The following is an 18,382-nucleotide window of genomic DNA, read 5'->3' as shown; positions in this document are numbered from 1 at the left end:
TCAAGTTCTGACTCATTCAGCGTGGTATTTTGGTAGAGCACAGTCATACCTGTTGAGACCCATTTAAAAAAAAAAAAAAAAAAAAAGTGTTATCTTCACATAACCGCAGAAATACTGTATGTGCGTAAGCAGCATGACTCCCAACTGCGGTTTTCGCCTACACACCGGATGAGCCACAGCTGATACAAGTTTGGGCCTGATCTCTGGGGAAACAGCTACCGGTTCTTGTTTTGTACAAGTGGTGGAGAAAAAAAGTTCAAGTGTTGCCTGTTCAAGCCGGGAGTTGCCCTGGTCACGGTGTAAAAGGCTCGGAAAAGTATTCTGCCGTCAGTGGTAGCGTTTGAGTTGTAAGAGAGCCAGAAAGACGCCTGCGTGTGTGGTGAATAATTGGATGCTAAGATTGGCATGTGAAGTTCGACAGCCGACACTCGCTTTTTCCAGTCCGTTTTGTTGGAAGCAATTGTCACTTCTTATCGTCATGTATTAAATTTCCTGATTTCAAAATGTCCTTTGATGTTCAATTCTAAAGAAAATACATGAAAAAGAGTAGATGCGTTTATTATTTAAAATTGTTTTGCAAAATGGGCTGTAAATGTTCCGAAAGATTTTTCTAAAATTCGTTTTAAAAAGACAAAAGAGAGACAAACACATAAAATGGCCAACTCCAACTAATATGAAAAAGGTACAACGGAATATAATTCAATGTTACAATGTCACGCAATGTGGTATAGTCGTGGAACTTCCTATATTTATATTGAATTAAAATAGTACACTTCCATGTATTTCAAGGGCTGCTCTAAATAGAGCAAAAGTGAGAAAAACATGTTCCATCATCTGCTATCTGACATGTGAATACTGTAACACATAACACAGGAAACATAAACGGGTCGGGGAATTTCCACACACGGACACACCCGAGTCGCATGTGGATGATAAAAACACACTGTCCCTTGTTAACGTTAGTTAATGTTGCAATTCAATTGCACATTTTTCTTTAGCAGATTTGGGGCGCACAAATATAATTTGTACAGTTTTTAACATCTGAGTACAGTTTTTAAAATGTCAAAGACCCCGCACATGATGAGGAAAAAAATGGTCATGTTTTTTTTAACCATCTTTTTGTAGGTTTTATGCTCTATGCAAAACATTCATATACAATACAACAATTGAGCCAAATAAACAAATGAAGAACTGTGTTGAGAATATATTTTCCTTAAAGCGCCACTTTTCTTGTCTCGTGTCCATCAGGGTGAGGAGGAGAGCTTCATCCTCAAGTCCTGCACCAGGAGGAAAACTGACTCGATTGAAAAAAGATTTTGCTTTGATGTGGAGGCGGTGGACAGGTAAGATTTAAGGCCTCAAAATTCCCTTGGGCAAACGTAATTGCAGCAAACACTGTACACCAGGGGGAGCTACTACTCTAAGTCTGACATGCCAAGTTGCACAGTATTGCTGGCAAATTTACAAGGTGATTTCGATCTGTATTATATAAAGTCTACGTACATCTGTACGAGTCAAATGTGTTTTTTCTTTCCTCTATTCTTTGCATTCAGGCCAGGGATGATCACTATGCAGGCTCTGTCAGAGGAAGACCGCAGGTTGTGGATGGAGGCCATGGATGGGAGAGAGCCAGTACGTTGTCACGGTGACCATTAGGCACTATTACAAGACAACAAGATGAAGCAGTACTGAAGGTTCAGGACAGAATGCAGACAAAACTCCCTAGTGGCTGCAAAGGAAGATAATTTACTCAACCCCAGTCGGAGGGGGGGGGGGGGCATTTTTTAGGAGCGAGGCCTTTATTTGTACAAACAAGCAAACAATTGGAATAATACTAAAAAAAACATTGCCAGTATCATGTGAAACTCAATCTTAAAAATTAAAGTGCTCGATTATGGAAGATAAACATGGATGCATGCAACATGTGGGGCCACCGCATTTCAGGAACAGTTGAACATATAGTTACGAAAAAAAAAATAATAATAATAATAATACTCAAGTTAAATGAATGGCATGCAGCACCAGGCAGGAGTGTAGGGAAAGATTATGAGGATTAAAAAATGAAAAGATAATTAAAATGATCTCTAAAGTACTCAGACAGCCAGTGGAGAAATAAAAGGCATTCTTTTATTTTAGCATGGAATACTCTTTCAAAGTGCTTCAACCTTCAACTACTGCGCCAAATTGTCAATCCAGTTTAAAGTCCTGGTCCAATTTAAAACCCAAGTTGGAGACCATTGCCTTCACAGACTGTATCAAACTCATTTACACCACTCAAGTGGTCACATGCCACACTTTTCATCTTATGTGCTACAGTTATGGTTAGCGACCTAGTTTATAAGGGTCCAATGGGTAGAAAAAAATATTTGAGGAAATTCAGTCAGAGAAATGTGAATTCAAATTCAAATATAGGTAAATGCATAAATACACTCCAGGTACGATACTACTACCCCTGCAGTTTAATACCACGCATGGGGTGTGCACGCAGGATCTTGAGCTTTCTGTTTCCACGGCAACTGAAATCAAGAAGCCTGTTAGCTACACATGTGACATTTATTGATGATCCATTAGTTACATTTGTGGAGTACAATTCAAAGCATCAGAAGTAAAAAAAATAAATAAAGAACAAAAGGGGCGGCACTGGTACTGTACATCCTGCATCCAATAGATTACATGTTTTGTTTTTTAATCTATGTTCTTTTTTTAGGTGTACAATCTCAACAAGGATAACCAGACGGAAGGCAGTAAGTGGCTGTAGTGACTTTTCCTCAGGACTTCAAATGAATTATGGATTGACCTCATTATTTAGTTTGTTTCCATGTATGTATCAGTACCATAAAAATACGGTCAAGACTACAATTATTCGTACCTTGGCCACATTTTGAGTCAGAGAGAATTTTTGTCAAATCTTGTAACTGGAAATGACATATGAAAAATGAAAAAATATTTTTTCAAAGTTGCCATTTTCACAGTTAGCTAACAAATTTGTTAAAAATGCAATGTAATGGTAACCAGCGTTATCATTTCAGAGGATTTTAATAATTTTTCATCATTCGATATGCTTTTATTAATACAGTATAACACTTTTAAAAAGGTGTTTAATACAACTTCTGAATTACAGATCTGCTCGTGTGCCTAAATGTTACCAGCAAAAATGCAGCTTGTGTGCACAGTCGATTGCTGGGCTGATATTCAAATAGGCCGTGTAATTGGTATTGTATTTTATTGCTTGTTTTTCACTAATTCTGTTCTCCCTCCCTCCCTCCCTCCTTCTCTTTATCAGTGGCGCAGCTTGATGTGATTGGGTTCAATGTGATGAAAAAATTCATTTATGCCGTGGAGACTCGAGGTAGAGTGGAACCTTGTGCTGTAAAGACCACAATAGATCTCTCGCACATGCTTTAAAGCTTTAAAATGACTAACAAATGGAGTTCTTAAGTAGCCTGCTTTGTATGTCTGCTCTGATTCATGTAGACTGTGTATGTACAGTAGTCTTCAAGTGTCGCAATTGGACTTTTGCCAATTCCAAGCACAGCACAGAACATGCCTCTACTCTTGAATTTGATGACACGTTTGTATTTTTGTGTTTACTAATTATTTTTGCTCTTTTAAAAAGTAGTTACAATTACCTAAAACTATCCCAGATACATTCAAGTTCTGGATGAAGCGATAGCTCCAATGTACTTGTTTTATAAAATGCTTTACAACTCTTGATATCTTAGTAAACGAGGCCGCAAGCTGTGTTATGCTTTTGGACGAGTGGTGTCGGATGAAAGGCCTCAGACATTTTTGGACCCCTTTTTCAGGTATTGATGAGCAAGGCTTGTACAGAATCGTCGGCGTCAGCTCTCGAGTGCAGAAGCTATTGAGCCTCGCCATGGGTGAGTGCAAAAATACACAGTAAAAACACCCACGTCCACACACACAAACACATGTTTTTTTTCATTTCTCTTTGTGAGGACCTTCACTTTTATTTATTTATTTATTTATTTATTTTTTAACCAACAACTAAACACATCAATTCAGTCTGTCTGAGTTTTAACAAGAATCAAAGAATCACATCAAGCTCCTTTTAAATGATCCTTACTGCTAGAGAGACCTCACATAGATATATGGACAAGAGCAGTCACACACACGCTGGCTCAGAAAGTATAATAATCATCTGGTTCGCCTGAGATTTAGTATTGTTATTTTTAACATTTTGCAACGATGTGATAATTCTTGTCTGTCAGATCCGAAGACATGCGCTGATGTGGAGCTGGAAAACCCTGAGTGGGAAATTAAGACGATCACTAGTGCTATCAAGCATTATCTCAGGTATGTGTTAAAAAAAAAAAAAAAAAAAAGCTTGCGTAAGTGTCTGAACATAATTTGGGGGGGAAAAAAACAACACCTTCAAGGTTTCTTTTTCTACCCCGCAGTGCAATGATTGTGTTTGTTATAGAAAGTTAAGGTTGACATGTTTTTGTAATGCTCATGTAGTACTTGCTATACTACAGCTACATTCAGCCTCTCTCTTGCTCTGAATTAAATCAAACCGAATCGAGTTAACCTTTTTTATGGGAAATCCTGGTTTTAAGGCAGAAAAATAGAATATAGCAGCACAAAAGAATAAGAATCACAAAAAGTAATATTGATATTTACAAAATCAGTGAGTAAGACTGAATGAGTCACTGAACTACATACAGAATATGTGGTTTGGAATTAAAGCAGCACTATTAACACATCTGATTCAGTCATGGAGTCCCAATTGCACATGAATAGATCATATACAAAGCTGTGTACAGGCTTTTGAGAGCAGTCTGGGCTATAACTTCCGAATCAAGGTATGGCCAGGTTGACGGTCACTTAAGTGCGATGAAAAGATGACGTGTTCAGGCTGTGTGTAATCTACAGGAACTGAATGGAGCCATTAACAAATACATCTTTTGCACACATTTAACAACCTTAATCTCTTTGAGCCGACATTTTACATTGGTCTCTGCGTTTTATTTTCTTTTTTTTTTCTTTTAGGGTGCTGCCTGCACCTCTCATGACATATCAGTACCAGAGGAGTTTCATCAAGGCTGCCAGTGAGTATTCTTCCTTCACTTACCTTGCCGTTGGGTGTCAAATGTCACTCTGCGAAGTTCTACATCACCTGAAAAAAAAAAACACACACATCAATAAAATTCATTCTTAGAAACATGCCATGATTTAAACACGAGATCAGAAAAAGACATTGCATCGGCTTCAATCTCCTTATCACAAATTGTGTTTTTGCCTCAAAAAAGCTCAGGTATAGCGCACTATTTTCCAAAATATGTCACCGACCTGTTTTCTCTGTTTGTGTGCGGCGAAGCCTCTCCAAAAGTGAGCTATCACACAAAGGAAGTCCAGGAAAGGACAGAGTGTCTCTGGCTGGGCCACCAGGAAGCAGCGAAGCGGCGAGAAAATGGAGAGAAAAGAGTGCTGACGCGCATTCATTGGAGAATTGACGCCAATCGTCTTACTTTTAGGATTTTGTACCAATCATAAAAAAAAATGAAAATGTAGCAGTTTTTAAATATATAGCTACAATTCCTCTCTTGCCGATTAAAGCATCTGGTTTCGTTTATGCGTCTGCCTTCATTTGCATGACTTTGTGTGAAGTCATACGTGCAAATCCATGGCGTTTACGGCACTCTTTTCGCACCACTTATTTTTTTTTTTTTTACTTTTTTTTTTTAAAGAAAGCAGGCAAGCTACAAGGTGATTTAAGGACAGCGTCCCGACGTGAACTCTCTGCTACACTCCTCCTCTTGTTTTGCTCCCGCCCATCCCACAGGCCTCCATCTGGCTTCTCAGTCCTCATCTGGTTTAAAATCTGCTACGCTCAACTGTCTTTAAATGCCCGTTATAGGCAGAGCAGAGGGGTATAATATAGTGGAAGGGGGGGAAATGGGTACCAGCTGGATACCCGACAGAAGTGCACCATGTGTGCAAAAATATTGAAACACATTTTGTTGACATCTTTTAGCAGTTACTGGCGTGGCCAGTGGCTCATCTGTCAGGATTCGGGCTTTGGAACCGCAACGCTTCAGGTACTGTTGCGGGCGGCGTATCGTTGAAGGGATGGCCATAATAATCCATTTAAGAATGAAGTGGTGAACCGGTCATTGGTGAATTATGTCTCAAGGCGCTCGTCCAAAGTGGAAATCTAACCAACGGAGGTGCTCTTGATTCAGTCTCGACTAGTCTATGCTAATCCACGCATAGAGTGTTGATCCACTCCAATTGGAAATAATAACAAAAAACTGACTGGCGACCAGCCAAGGTGTACCCCGCCTCTCACTCAAAGTCAACTGTGATAGATTCCAGTTGTTCGCGACCCTGGTAAGGATAAGCGGTGATAGAAAATGGATTAATGTATAATTTTCCACATAGGGTTCAAGGACATTTAGTTCAATGTTCTTCTCGAGTGTCTGTGGGATTTTTTTTGTTCAAACATCCTACCTCTTCCTGCTCCATCATTCTTCCATTGTATACTTACTGTTTCTGGCTTTTTTGTTGGATTTTCCGCCTATGAAATGTATCCAAGGGTCATCGGAATCAGACTGGCCCGCCGTTCAATGACCAGTGATGAGTAACAATAATGCAATTAATCAGTCAATCGAAGAAAGAAAAAAAAAGGCTGCTACTTTGGTAGCATAGCTGATTCATGTTGGAAAGTTGCCAAACACGAAATGTTACCGGTTTGCTGTTGCATTATTTGGAATGTACAATCAACTAAAAATAGATGAGAGGTGATCAACTTGCCTGATGACACAGTGAGAACGATTATTATAGCAATGGTTTTCATGGCCTAGCGATATAGCTGACTGCATAATTTACATGCTATTTTGATTTGTTTCGCCGTCTGTCCAATTTCTTATTTAAACATTTTTATTGCTAACCTGTAGCACACCAGAAATAGGTTGGATTTTCATTCCCAACTCCATATTCAAGCCCACAAAAGACGTGGCATAATCCACTGTCAGATGACCGTGGATGATTCATCAATAGAAAAAAAAAAAACAGGCGGTAGAGCAAATGCATGATTCCGTTCCTATATGTGGTAAACATATGTTCTTCTACAACCATCAAAGCCCCTTTTTGCATAAGATATATGAAGATTAAATGTTAATGAGCATTGCCTTCGAAGTGGAATACTTTATACAGCACATTCACCGAACAGTGTCGGGATGAACCAAAATTATGAACAAAATAGTCATAGTGAAAATTGTATTGTATTGTATTGCGTTATTGTATAACGCTTGCGTTTACTATTCTGAAGTGCAAGTGTGGATCGTTTGTTCACATATTTATTTATCGTAAGATCGCGCTAAGGGAGTTTGCTTACAAAATGTAGGAAGGCACGCACGCTTGAATTCATCTGAGAGACGGTTGACGTTTTGGTTAGCAACATCGCTCAAATAGCTGTTAGCTCTTGAACGTGTGTGTCTGTGTGTGTGTCAAGTTGTCAACGATGTGACCGCGGTCATGAAAAGAACAACAGTCCTGCTTTTTACAAGCTAGGCTGCTGCAAAATGCTTATTTTTTCTGTTGCCTGAAAGACATAATTGTTGTGGGTGCATCTATTTGCAAAACGTGTGTGTGAGTCTGAGCACCTTTTTACTTTGAGATCTTCTGTAATCGTGTTCTTGTTGTTGTGTGTTGATAGCTACGAGGACGTCTGCTGTCATCTCTATGGAGCCTTTTTGATTGTGATTGATTAATTGCTCGACATGAATGTGCGACTCAGTCTCTCAGTCAACTTCACCTCAAAGTTATGCTTAAGTAAATAAAGCACCTCGTTTTTATCTTCCTTTCAAAAACCTGCTTTCTGCATCTCCTCCTGTCGTCCTTGGGAGATGTTAAAAACATCCACACTGGACGTTTTTACCTCGTTCCAGCCGAAACGACGAAGCCCCAAACCAAGGGCGGCTCACTCCGTCTCAGTGCTTTTATGACTTCCTTAATGTGCCTTTGGCACTTTGCTGCTATTGAGCTGAGCCCTGGAAAACTGGTTAGAAAATAAATAGGTCATGTGAAAAAATGGTAACGCAACAGTGAACAGCATATTGTATAATAGAAATTCACTTCTCGTCACTGACTTCTTTTTGTATTGTTTTACATTTTGTTGCATTTTAAAGCGGAAGTCAACCCAAATATTTTTTTCAAGAATATGTTCTATGCAAGCCCACTAGTTGAAACAAGGCAATATGATTAATACGAAATATGAGTTAAGCGGCAAAATGCACCCGTTTTTAGCCATTTTGTCACTTCTGTCGACTGAAAATGACATCACAGTTGCTCAGGGCTCAGATAACGAGCAATCGTAGCTCAGCTTCGGGAAACATGTGAAACATGTGGTCGTTATCTGAGCCCCGAGGGTGTGCGCGATGTCATTTTCAGTCGACAGAAGTGACAACATGGCCGCCCAGAGATGGCTAAAAATGGGTGGATTTTGTTAACTCATATTCCACAAACACAATATGAATCAGAATGCTGTGTTTCAACAAGTCGGCCTGCATAGAATATATTCTTAAAAAAAAAAACTGTTTGACTTCCACTTTAAGGCACAGTCAGTTTAATGGTAGCAGGAATATTTTTGTGGGTTTTGTCGATGACAAATTTACAGAAAACATAATACTGGTTCTCCAGTGTTAGTTGAGTCCATAAAAGTTTGTGAACTGTAGCTTGCAGGTTCACAACCCGGTCGCTCGAGAGATTGCAGTTGGCCTTCTAGTCACTGTCACATGGTATTGGGAATTCCCCAAAGTGAACTGCCATTTGCTTCAGCTATGACTCTAAATAGGAAATGGAATAGAAAATGGATGGACTTTTGTAGCCCCTGAAAAAAAAAAAACCAATAAGCCCAAAAGTTGTTTTTTTTCCAACCATTTCAAACACTTGTCACGTTGGTTAGCTTTCACAAGGACTCCAGTCCACACACACTTACTCATGCAGCGTTCGTTTTGCTCTACGTGTCGATTGGCAACTGAAGATCCAAACTTCAGTGTCTCGTATTTATTCCCCTAACACTTTACCTCCCCTGCCTTCCAGAGTTGGACAATCCCGAGGCCAGGGTGACAGAGATCCACGGTCTGGTGCACCGACTGCCTGAGAAGAACCGGCAGATGCTGGAGCTGCTCATGAAACATCTGTCCAAGTAGGTGGAACTTCAAAATAATATAAAAAAAAAATAAAATATAAAAAAACAAGAATGAAAGTCATGCTAGCCAAAGTGAAGCTCAGCCGAGTGGTTGTTCTCCATCCTCAGGAAGGTGTCAAGTTCTGAATAATCTTTTTTTCCTAAAGTAGGACACTATCCAACATTCTGTGAAATGATTCTACTTTGTATTACCTTCTTTGGCCAGGTGATGTGATTAGTCAAGGAAGCTACGATTTCATGTCAATAGACAGACCCAAACTTTGTATAAAAGTTGTCAAGAATGGAATGGGCTACTTTAACTGAAAAAAAAACATCTTTATGCCGAGGCCAGCGGGCCTTTATATGTAGAGCATTCTTTTTAAAAATGAGCTTTTCCCAACGTGAAGTCCAAATGTAACGGAGGCATTTGATGTGTTTTGGCCTGCAAATCACCAAATCATTGTTCATTTAAGATGCCGCCAACGCTGTAAGATGATCGCAAGTCCATTTGTTTTCACTCATAGCAGAAGCTGACGAGTTCACCAGATGATCTTCTGTAAAGATCTTATTTTCTTCATGAGAGATTTTACACTCCCCTCCAAAAGCATTGGCACACCGATGACTATTCACGTATGTTTGCTGTAGACACTTTATTAAATAGATGGTTCTTTGTGGTTTGAGTCATTATCGTGTGGTTTCTTTCAATTGGCAGGCAAAGTGGTTCAATCAACTTCTGTTTTCCCTTCACTTCTGACGTCATATGTTAGTGTGTCCAAACTACAGCTCGGGGTCTATCTGCGGCCCGCCGTGCGTTTTCCAGCGGCCTATTTGCCTTTTCACCTTTAACAGAAAGCTGTTTTGTAGCAGTTTTTTAAAAAATAATTCAAAAATATAAACAATATATAATTGCTTGCTTGAGTGATTTTAACGTGTTTGATGGATTAAAGTTGAAGAGTTTTAAAGTGGCCCTTGCAGCCTTCCATTTTTATATACGCGGCCTAGGGCTGTGCAATTCATCGAAAAATTATGATTATTACACCCCACAATTACAAAATTGCCATCATCGTAAAAAACGATTATTAATATGCATTTATGTCGGATATAAATGCATAGGAAATCATACTTGAATTTACACAGTTGTACCTTTTTTCTTTTATTTCATGATCAATTTCATACATTCTGTTTGGTCTAAAAAAAAAAAACCTTAATAATGAAAGTGTTTCATTTTTTTTTGTTTTGTACCCCAAAAAATAAATGATCGTTTTAATAATTGTTGATTTCAATCCTTACCAAAATAATCGTGATTCATATTTTTTTTTTTTTCATAATCGAACAGCCCTAACTCGCCGCTCAAACGAAAAAGTTTGGACATCCCTGTTGTTACATCATCTGTGAAGATTAATGAGCCCATCCCACAAGAAGCCCTGCGAGCCTAAACCATGATATTAACATTTATTGCGCTTCACAGATAAGTTTATATGTTGCGGCTCATGAGCAAATCCTTTGGCCAAGAATCATCCATGTCTCATTATGCCGTAAAACTTTCTGCCAGGATTTTAGATGCTCAACGCTGTACATTTTGGCAAATTCCAACCGGGCCTTCCTATTCTCCTTGCTAACGATCTGATTGCATTTTTTGGACTCGCTTTTGGAGTTTTGTTGAAGTCTCCTGCAAACGATGGATTGTAATACCTTCACTCTGGATGTTTTGCCCATGACTTGGTCTGCCTGTTTGACGTCTTTTACATCTCACTACTCAAATGAATGTATTTCTTCTCCAGGGCATTGCAAATGATTGTTTTATGCGGCGGCTCTGATTAATTTTCCATCTTCTCTCCGATTCACAATAGATTAGTTTTCCACCCTTGGGCAGCTCTCTCCTTTTGGAGAGTCGTTTTAGGCAAAACCCAAATTAAAAAACGAGTGCACGTGTGTTCCAAGACTTTTGCTTACATTTAAAATGGGTAGCTTCAAGTGTTGGATCAGATGCAGATGCAAGTTCCTGGAACGAAAAGCTGAACAGTGTCATCATTCTTTCATGAATAGTTTTTCAGGGGGAGTCGATGTTATGTTGCTTGGAGGCAGTTCGAATTGACAAAGATGTGAATTGTCTGTCAGTCAGATTTGGAGGTTAAACAACCCAAATCTGACAACACAAGCCATAACACTTACACCATATTGAGTTATATGTCTAATACTGGTAAGCAGACTTGTGGTGACACTCTAGACTGGCCTCTAATCCTCCTGGTTTATGTATCTTACTTCAACAGCAGAGACATGAAGTACTGTGCAGCAAATGGAAAATTGGACACTATACAAAGCGCTATTGGGTCATTTTGCAAGTATTGTACTTGCCAAACTGTGCACCAGCAACAAATCCCAAAGCACTGACTTACGGGTGCAAGGTTAGCATTCAAACAAGGTTTGAAAAGCTCCTGCAAAATCAAATCGGACTCTTTCCAGATGGCATATATTCAACCTGATCTCTTAAATGTCTCTTTTCTGTCTGACCTAATTATGGCGAAAGGGATTTGTTTGAATGGGTTTGTCGGTTGGCTTTTTTTAGTAAGCGAGTTACTTAACCTATTTTCCACAATTGACAACAAGTTGGGGCAACAAAGAACCCATTCAGACATGGGTCATTATAGAATTGTGGATCCAGGATGTTTCCCCACCACAATTTCTTTAATTCCCCTTTAAATAATGCTTGTCTTTATGATCGCAATCTACTCAGTGCTATTAAAGTTTCAGTCTGAGAAGGCATTATTCAAAAAAGATGTCATGTGCACTATATATATTCGGCTCTGAAAAAAAATAAGAGGCCAAAAAGACCTACTTTTAGGATTTTTATTTATTTTTTTTTTTTTACCACAGTGTGGCCAATCACCACCAGCAGAACCTGATGACTGTGGCCAACCTGGGCGTGGTTTTCGGTCCAACTCTACTCCGCCCACAGGAAGAGACGGTGGCAGCCATCATGGACATCAAATTTCAGAACATTGTCGTTGAGATCCTCATTGAGCAACACGAGAGGGTGCGTACAATGTGTGCTATTGTACATATTCAGTGAATTGACAAAATACACTATGTGCATTTTTGATTTCCTGTTCATTGTTTGTAGGCTGTAGTGAGTGAAAATCCTCCCTTAGAATATGTCAAGGCAAAATACGTGTAGCGCTGGCAGAATTTCTGGTTCGGTTTATACCTAATGACAAATGTGCTTCAGTGTACCTAATGCACTGGCGTGCACTCTTTGCAGTCGCGCTTTCTCTTTAGCCGGGTGCGTGCAGGTGTCGCCACGGCAACAGCACAAATAACAAGCAGAAGATGAGATGGAGGTTCACACGAAGGACACAAACACACGCACATGACCCGGCAAACTTTTTGTTTTTTTGGTTTGTTTGTTTCCTGAAAAAGTGATGGTTTTGGAGATACAAATAATCTGTCCCGAGGGCATTGATGCAGTATGAAAATAGTCATTTGGCGCCTCAAAAGGTCGCTTCCCGATAACAAGGCCTGGGGTTGAATTTTTTTCCGTTGCACTGACTTAGTGTATGTGCGAGAGTCGCTGGCCTCAGCTACGGCGCCATATGCAGTATGACTGACAGTTTATCTCCATGTTCTGAATTCATTGATGCAGATATTCAAAGACACGCCAAGCTCTGCTGGCGCTTTAACCAACTCTCAGCTCAACCAGACCAGGAGGAGAAGCACTGAAAACAAAGCTCCGTCCTGTATCGAAAGACCTCTCACACTCTTCCAGACACCGACACATTCTCTCAAAGGTGAGCCAGACACCAAACTCCTAACGCGCATTTGACATGTTATCGTTATTCTCGGGGCACATTTCGCCGTTCTTGACTTACTCATCCGTGCGCCTGCTTGGCAGTCAATCGCGTGCAGTCAATTGCCCCGCGTCATCTCCTGGCTACACCAAAAAAAAAAAAAAAAAAGTGCAACACACACGCTGAGGACGAACGCTTGGTTTGACGCTCGCTGCGATGATTTTCACTACACTGGGACTGAAGCGCACCGTCGTTCCTTCATAACTTGATCGTTGAAGGTGAGAAGAGGAACAGTGTCGTCAACGCCGCGCCGGGCGAGCTGTCGTTCTCCGCCAACTGCAACAGCGGCAGCAGCAGCAGCAGTAGCGGCGGAAGCCAAGGTCTGACGCCCAGACACAGCCTGACCAGCAACGATGGCGAGCACGACAGCAGGCACATCCGTCCCAGCTCACTGTGAGTGCCACAAAACTAATATTGAGGTCTGGGGGGGGCCTGAGCACCACCATCCCAAATAGCCACGGGTAAATTGCGTGCTCACTCACTCTTAACAGATTTTGTTTACTGTTTTAGGTGTAATAGTAATGGCCTAATGGATTTCATCATGGAAAAGTTTGAAGTGATGGAATTGGAAGTGTTAGTAATGCCAATAGTGTCTACGAACGGATACTTAAATCTTTACGCTAGGTTTTCCTCAAAGGGAAGGACCTACTTGCTTAACTCTGGAACACTAACGTCGGGTTATTTTCACCCACACTATTTTTTTCATGTGATGTTTTGTATTGAGAAATTAAAGAAGACAACTTCCAATTTGTGTTGTACTTTTACACAAATTGATGAAAACTGTATTTTATTCGCGATATTATACGTTAGCGATGGTGTTGCTAATTTTAACGTTAGTGTTCTAGGGCTAAGGAGGCCACTATTGGTCTTAAAGTCAACCCAAACGTTTTTTTTTTTTTTTTCAAAAATGTGTCCTATGCAGGCCCACTAGTTGAAACACGGCATTCTGATTGATACTGTGTTTGTGGAATATGAGTTTAGCAGCAAAATCCACCTGTTTTTTTTTTTTTAGCCATCTCAGTGGGCGGCCATTTTGTCACGACCAATCATGACTCAGCTTCAGAAAAAAAGGTGAGCTGTGATTGGTCGTTACCTGAGTCCTGAGCAACCGTGATGTCATTTGCAGTCTACAAAATGGCCGCCCCCCAGAGATGCCTAAAAACAGGTGGCTTAACTTTTATTCCACAAATGCAATATTTATCAGAATGCCTTGTTTCAACTAGTGGGCCCGCATAGAATATGTTTTTGAAAATAATACATTTGGCTTGACTTCCGCCTTAAGTAAATGACACTGTGCCTAATTCGGGTGACGCGTCTACTGTATTCGGGGCACGTCCGCTTATTTAGAGGAGGGAACACTACAATCTTCACATTTGTGTGTGTGCTGCTCAAGGTGCTTTCCACAAACCACACGAAGGCACATGCTTAACCAGAACAGGGGAAAAAAAAAAAAACTATTTAATAGAGTAAAATGGATATTAAAAGCTGTTCCAAGACCACTAAAAGGTTTGCAATGTATCAGTTTCTCTGATGTGTTTGGCATTTGAGAAGAACAAAGAAACCAAGAGAGAGAAAAATAGACTGACTGGAATGCTGAAAAAAAAAACAGAGACATGCTATACATTTTGGCATTGGTTAAGATTTTTAAAACATTTCCAAAAAGTCACACAAGTCTTGTGAGTCAGCAAACTGCATGTTACTCACGTTTTATATTATTATTATTGTTATTATTTGTCAGTCTATCTATCTATCTGTGGAGCTGAGACGAGGAATGGATTTTAAAGAAATATTGAGTCGAAATGTTTGTCTTGAAGACATCAACTTTTAATATCAAAGGTGACTCACCTTATTGCCACATAAGTATATACATTTTTTTTTAAAAAAACGAACCACTGGAAAAACAAGGCACGAGAGATGAATTGTCGTTTTACTCTCGTCATTTTGTCCATTTAGGTTGAACCCCAAAACCCGCAGCAGCATACCAGTCTGGTAAGGATAGAATTCGAATGCCGAAATGAATCCTATTGGATAACGACGGATCATATTGAAATCCATGTTTCCTTGAACACCAACGCATACAATCATAGCTTCTCTCCCATTTTGCCTCGACCTTCAGTGCTTCATCCTCCAGTCCAAACTCACCACGGTCTCCATCCTGGCCCATGTTCTCAGCGCCGTCCAGTCCGCAGCCCGTTTCTTCGGCTTCCAGCGACTCCTCCCCGATCAGGTCGGCCGCCATCGCATGTTCACGTCTGCGCCGCTTCAACGGCGCGCATGTTGCCACTGTCCCATTGTCTCCCTGGTTGCCCGGGAAACAGTGCACGTAATTGCTTAAAACCCTCAAAGCTTTTTTTGCCACAAATGTTGAATCCATCAGGGAAGCTTCTTCGTGTGCGTAGAGAGATGGAACCTCTAAACAGGACATTTTTCAATATTTTCTGAAATTTCTAAATATATAAAAGGCAGATGTGTCGAAAAGGGGTGACCACAGTCACTATCCCTATCCTTAGACCCAAGCCGCCCCTAACCCAGACCGCAAGAATCCATTGCCTATAGTGAGGTATCTGGAGACAATTATGAGTGGTCAACTAAATGTTTGTGAAGACATTTGATCCCGCTTCTGAGTAGGCTTGATCATTTCATGCAAAAAGCCTTTGTTAGGGCTGCACCAGCTGGCAGCCGAGCAGTCCAGTTGCGGTCAATTTAATGCCCTGAGAACCTTCACTGAAGCATAACTTCACGTTACCCAAACCTAACCTATCCCTAGCCCTGCGGTACCCCCAACCAAATCGGCATTGTCGGATGGCGTCGTGACTGGAATAGAAATGATCCTGGTATCCTCTCAATTCAAACCACCCCCCAAAATAGTCTGAAAAATATGCTACTTGCTTCCGACTTCCATGATTCCAATCCTATTGAATATTTGTAAATGTGGAAGTCAGCATTTTTAATTCAGTTGTCTATGGCCGGACACTCATTTCCCACAATCCCAAGCTTGACTCCAACCGCAATAATGACAGCAACTTCAAAAGCAATGTGTCTAATGTTTGCTCTTTCGGCGCTTGCAGCATTTCCGGCAAGCGAGCTCGGGCACTTTACGCCTGCAAGGCGGAGCATGACTCCGAGCTGTCCTTCATTGCTGGCACCATCTTCGACAATGGTGAGTCACAATTTTCACTTCTAATTTAGAAGAACATAAAAAAATAAAAATAAAACCTGCAGATTGTGAACACTCACTGACCACATTCAGTAGCTAAGGAGTCAAGACTTTCCTGTGTATTTACCACAGAAGTGTGGAACCTTTTCGTGGGGCTGATTTTGCTGGACAACAGCAGAGTAGTAAATGTATTTTTATTTTTTATTTTTTTGCTTTGTGTAGTTCATGCCTCCAGAGAGCCGGGCTGGCTGGAAGGAACGTTGGAAGGTCGAATAGGATTGATTCCTCGGAACTATGTGGAATTTCTATAGCGCACCGACTTAGCTGGAGGACGACACTGGACTTGGACGAGACCAAACCGGACTGCAAGTGCGGGCGAGGGGGGGGGGGGGGCAGATTTGATAATATACACCATTGGGAATTGACATTTTTGGGGGGAGGGGGGCTGATTCGACGCATGGCGAGATCTCGTAGTTGCACTGGAGGGAGCCTCGGAGGTTCCAGCTGTTATTGGATTAGTTTGGATGGCTTCCCAAGTCCTTGCAAAGACGATGTGCTAATGAGCCTGGAATGTGTGTGCGTGCGCGCGTGGATGTGAGTAAACGAACCGATATATGCTAGCTTGTTTCTCCCCTCCTGTCTCCTTTTGAACTGCACTGACTGCTTATGGAGATTTTCTCGCAGATGCTGATGACAAATTCAAGTTTCCCGTCACATTGGATTTGAATACAGACACCCCTGACCCCCCCCCTCCACCTCCTCCCCTTGTGCCCCAATGTCAAAAGCATTTTAAAATGTTGTATTCCTAACCGCAAGCCTGTGCCTGAATCATGTTTGAGGCGGTAGGAGGCCCGCGGGGCAGATCAGTGCGAGGTGGCCCCCGCGGGAGTTCATCCAAAGGTCAGTCAACGTTCCCCCTCTTCTAAACGCGGAAGCCACGGGTAAAAAAAAATGCTAACAATTTCAAACAAGTGCCCGGCCGTTTATAAGAAAGACTTTGGCACTGAGGCGCTTTTTTGATGCTTGACCCAACGTACGCATTGACTTGTATAGTCACTCAGGGGAGTCTTATCAAGCACATCAAACTGCGACTAAATTTTCACTTCTTTCACTGGTGTACTGCATCACTTAAAAAAAAAAAAAAAAAAAAAAAATTGATTAAGGAAATGTCCTATACAAATCATCTCAAGAGGTTTGTGGCGGAACAAATAAAGGCCTCTGCCCACATAGACACTCGCAGCATCCCCTTTGGGAAATTGGGGGAAATTAATGTTGTTTAGTATTATTCCAAAAATCATCTTTGCCAATCTGCAGTTGAGTAAATAAACCAATTAATGAGTAAAACAGTAATACCAAACGAGGATGATTAACTTTGCAATTTTGTTTGTCTCAGAAAACATTCCAAAAGGTAAACATTATAAAGATATTTAGTGAACTTTAGTCAAATCAAATGAGTATATGATTTGTTCCTCCCAAAGAACATATTTTGAATAAATGAGCATAAGCTGCCCTGCTGCCATGGGCCTCCAATACCAAGTTGACGTTTGCCCGTGTGTGCAAAGTGTTGCGCTAACAGGAAACTCAACCGGGAGTTTCAAAACAAAGCGTCAATGTGAAATGAGACTACTTTTATTTATGAGACTTTCTTGTAATCTCAATTGAGGTGTTTTATTGACTTTGTACATATACTTACATACACATTTGATATGATTTTTTTTTTTTTTTTTAAAGTATGAATTTTTTTTATATTTGTATTCTTAGCATACTAACTTAATTCCGTTATTCCAGCTTTGATGCTTTTTGGTATCATTTAAGTTTATTTACAGCCTTAAAAAGTGGTGGAATTGCAGAATTAAAGATTACGCTTGCAGGAGTTCTTCAGGATTCCTTTTTTTTAATTTTTTTTTTAATTGCCTAATGTCAATTTGCAATGCGGCAGTCATCTTTCTCAAGTGTTTGGGGAGCCAGAAATATCAAATAAAAATGTCAAATATCTGTTGTGTGTGGAAATTCTTCTTGTACTGAAACGTGCAATATACTCAGTTAGTATTTTTTAATACTGTAGGTTATTTCTTAACTAGGAATTTGATTTTAAATAACCTCTTTGTGACTAGTGACTAATCATATTGAACCCATTCTCAAAGTGGCCTAAAATAAAAAAATTAATAAAAATGTTTTGCAGGTTCCTTGTTTTCAGCACATTTTAGTCAGAGACGGAGAGCAAAA

General features: G+C 40.4%; 1 protein-coding gene and 1 long non-coding RNA gene across 2 annotated transcripts in view; one reads left to right on the top strand and one right to left on the bottom strand.

Moving 5' to 3' along the window:
• LOC147133326 (rho GTPase-activating protein 26-like) overlaps window positions 1–18,151 on the top strand; it is a 51,841-nt gene extending 33,690 nt beyond the window's left edge. Inside the window, exons 11-25 of the mRNA XM_086012517.1 lie at window positions 1,249–1,343; window positions 1,554–1,632; window positions 2,708–2,744; window positions 3,284–3,349; window positions 3,807–3,881; window positions 4,233–4,317; window positions 5,014–5,072; window positions 9,067–9,172; window positions 12,029–12,188; window positions 12,795–12,939; window positions 13,218–13,392; window positions 14,953–14,988; window positions 15,116–15,226; window positions 16,068–16,159; window positions 16,379–18,151. Of these exons, the coding sequence (XP_085868643.1) occupies window positions 1,249–1,343; window positions 1,554–1,632; window positions 2,708–2,744; window positions 3,284–3,349; window positions 3,807–3,881; window positions 4,233–4,317; window positions 5,014–5,072; window positions 9,067–9,172; window positions 12,029–12,188; window positions 12,795–12,939; window positions 13,218–13,392; window positions 14,953–14,988; window positions 15,116–15,226; window positions 16,068–16,159; window positions 16,379–16,467 (1,410 nt within the window). The 3' untranslated portion in view covers window positions 16,468–18,151. The remainder of the gene's footprint in view (window positions 1–1,248; window positions 1,344–1,553; window positions 1,633–2,707; window positions 2,745–3,283; window positions 3,350–3,806; window positions 3,882–4,232; window positions 4,318–5,013; window positions 5,073–9,066; window positions 9,173–12,028; window positions 12,189–12,794; window positions 12,940–13,217; window positions 13,393–14,952; window positions 14,989–15,115; window positions 15,227–16,067; window positions 16,160–16,378) is intronic.
• Window positions 594–5,719, bottom strand: LOC147133327 (uncharacterized). Its single transcript, XR_015081859.1, has 3 exons — window positions 5,314–5,719; window positions 5,096–5,140; window positions 594–1,659 (listed from the first exon to the last, which is right to left on the bottom strand). It is a non-coding gene; the product is annotated as an uncharacterized LOC147133327 (long non-coding RNA).
• Window positions 18,152–18,382: the final 231 nt, after the last annotated feature.

The sequence above is a fragment of the Filicampus tigris genome, chromosome 17 (assembly GCF_054856515.1).
Source record: "Filicampus tigris isolate MCC_2025a chromosome 17, RoL_Ftig_1.0, whole genome shotgun sequence".
In the NCBI taxonomy this organism is placed as follows: Eukaryota; Metazoa; Chordata; class Actinopteri; order Syngnathiformes; family Syngnathidae; genus Filicampus; species Filicampus tigris.
Note: the sequence above shows the minus strand (reverse complement) of the source record. Positions and strands in the feature narration are given on the sequence as shown.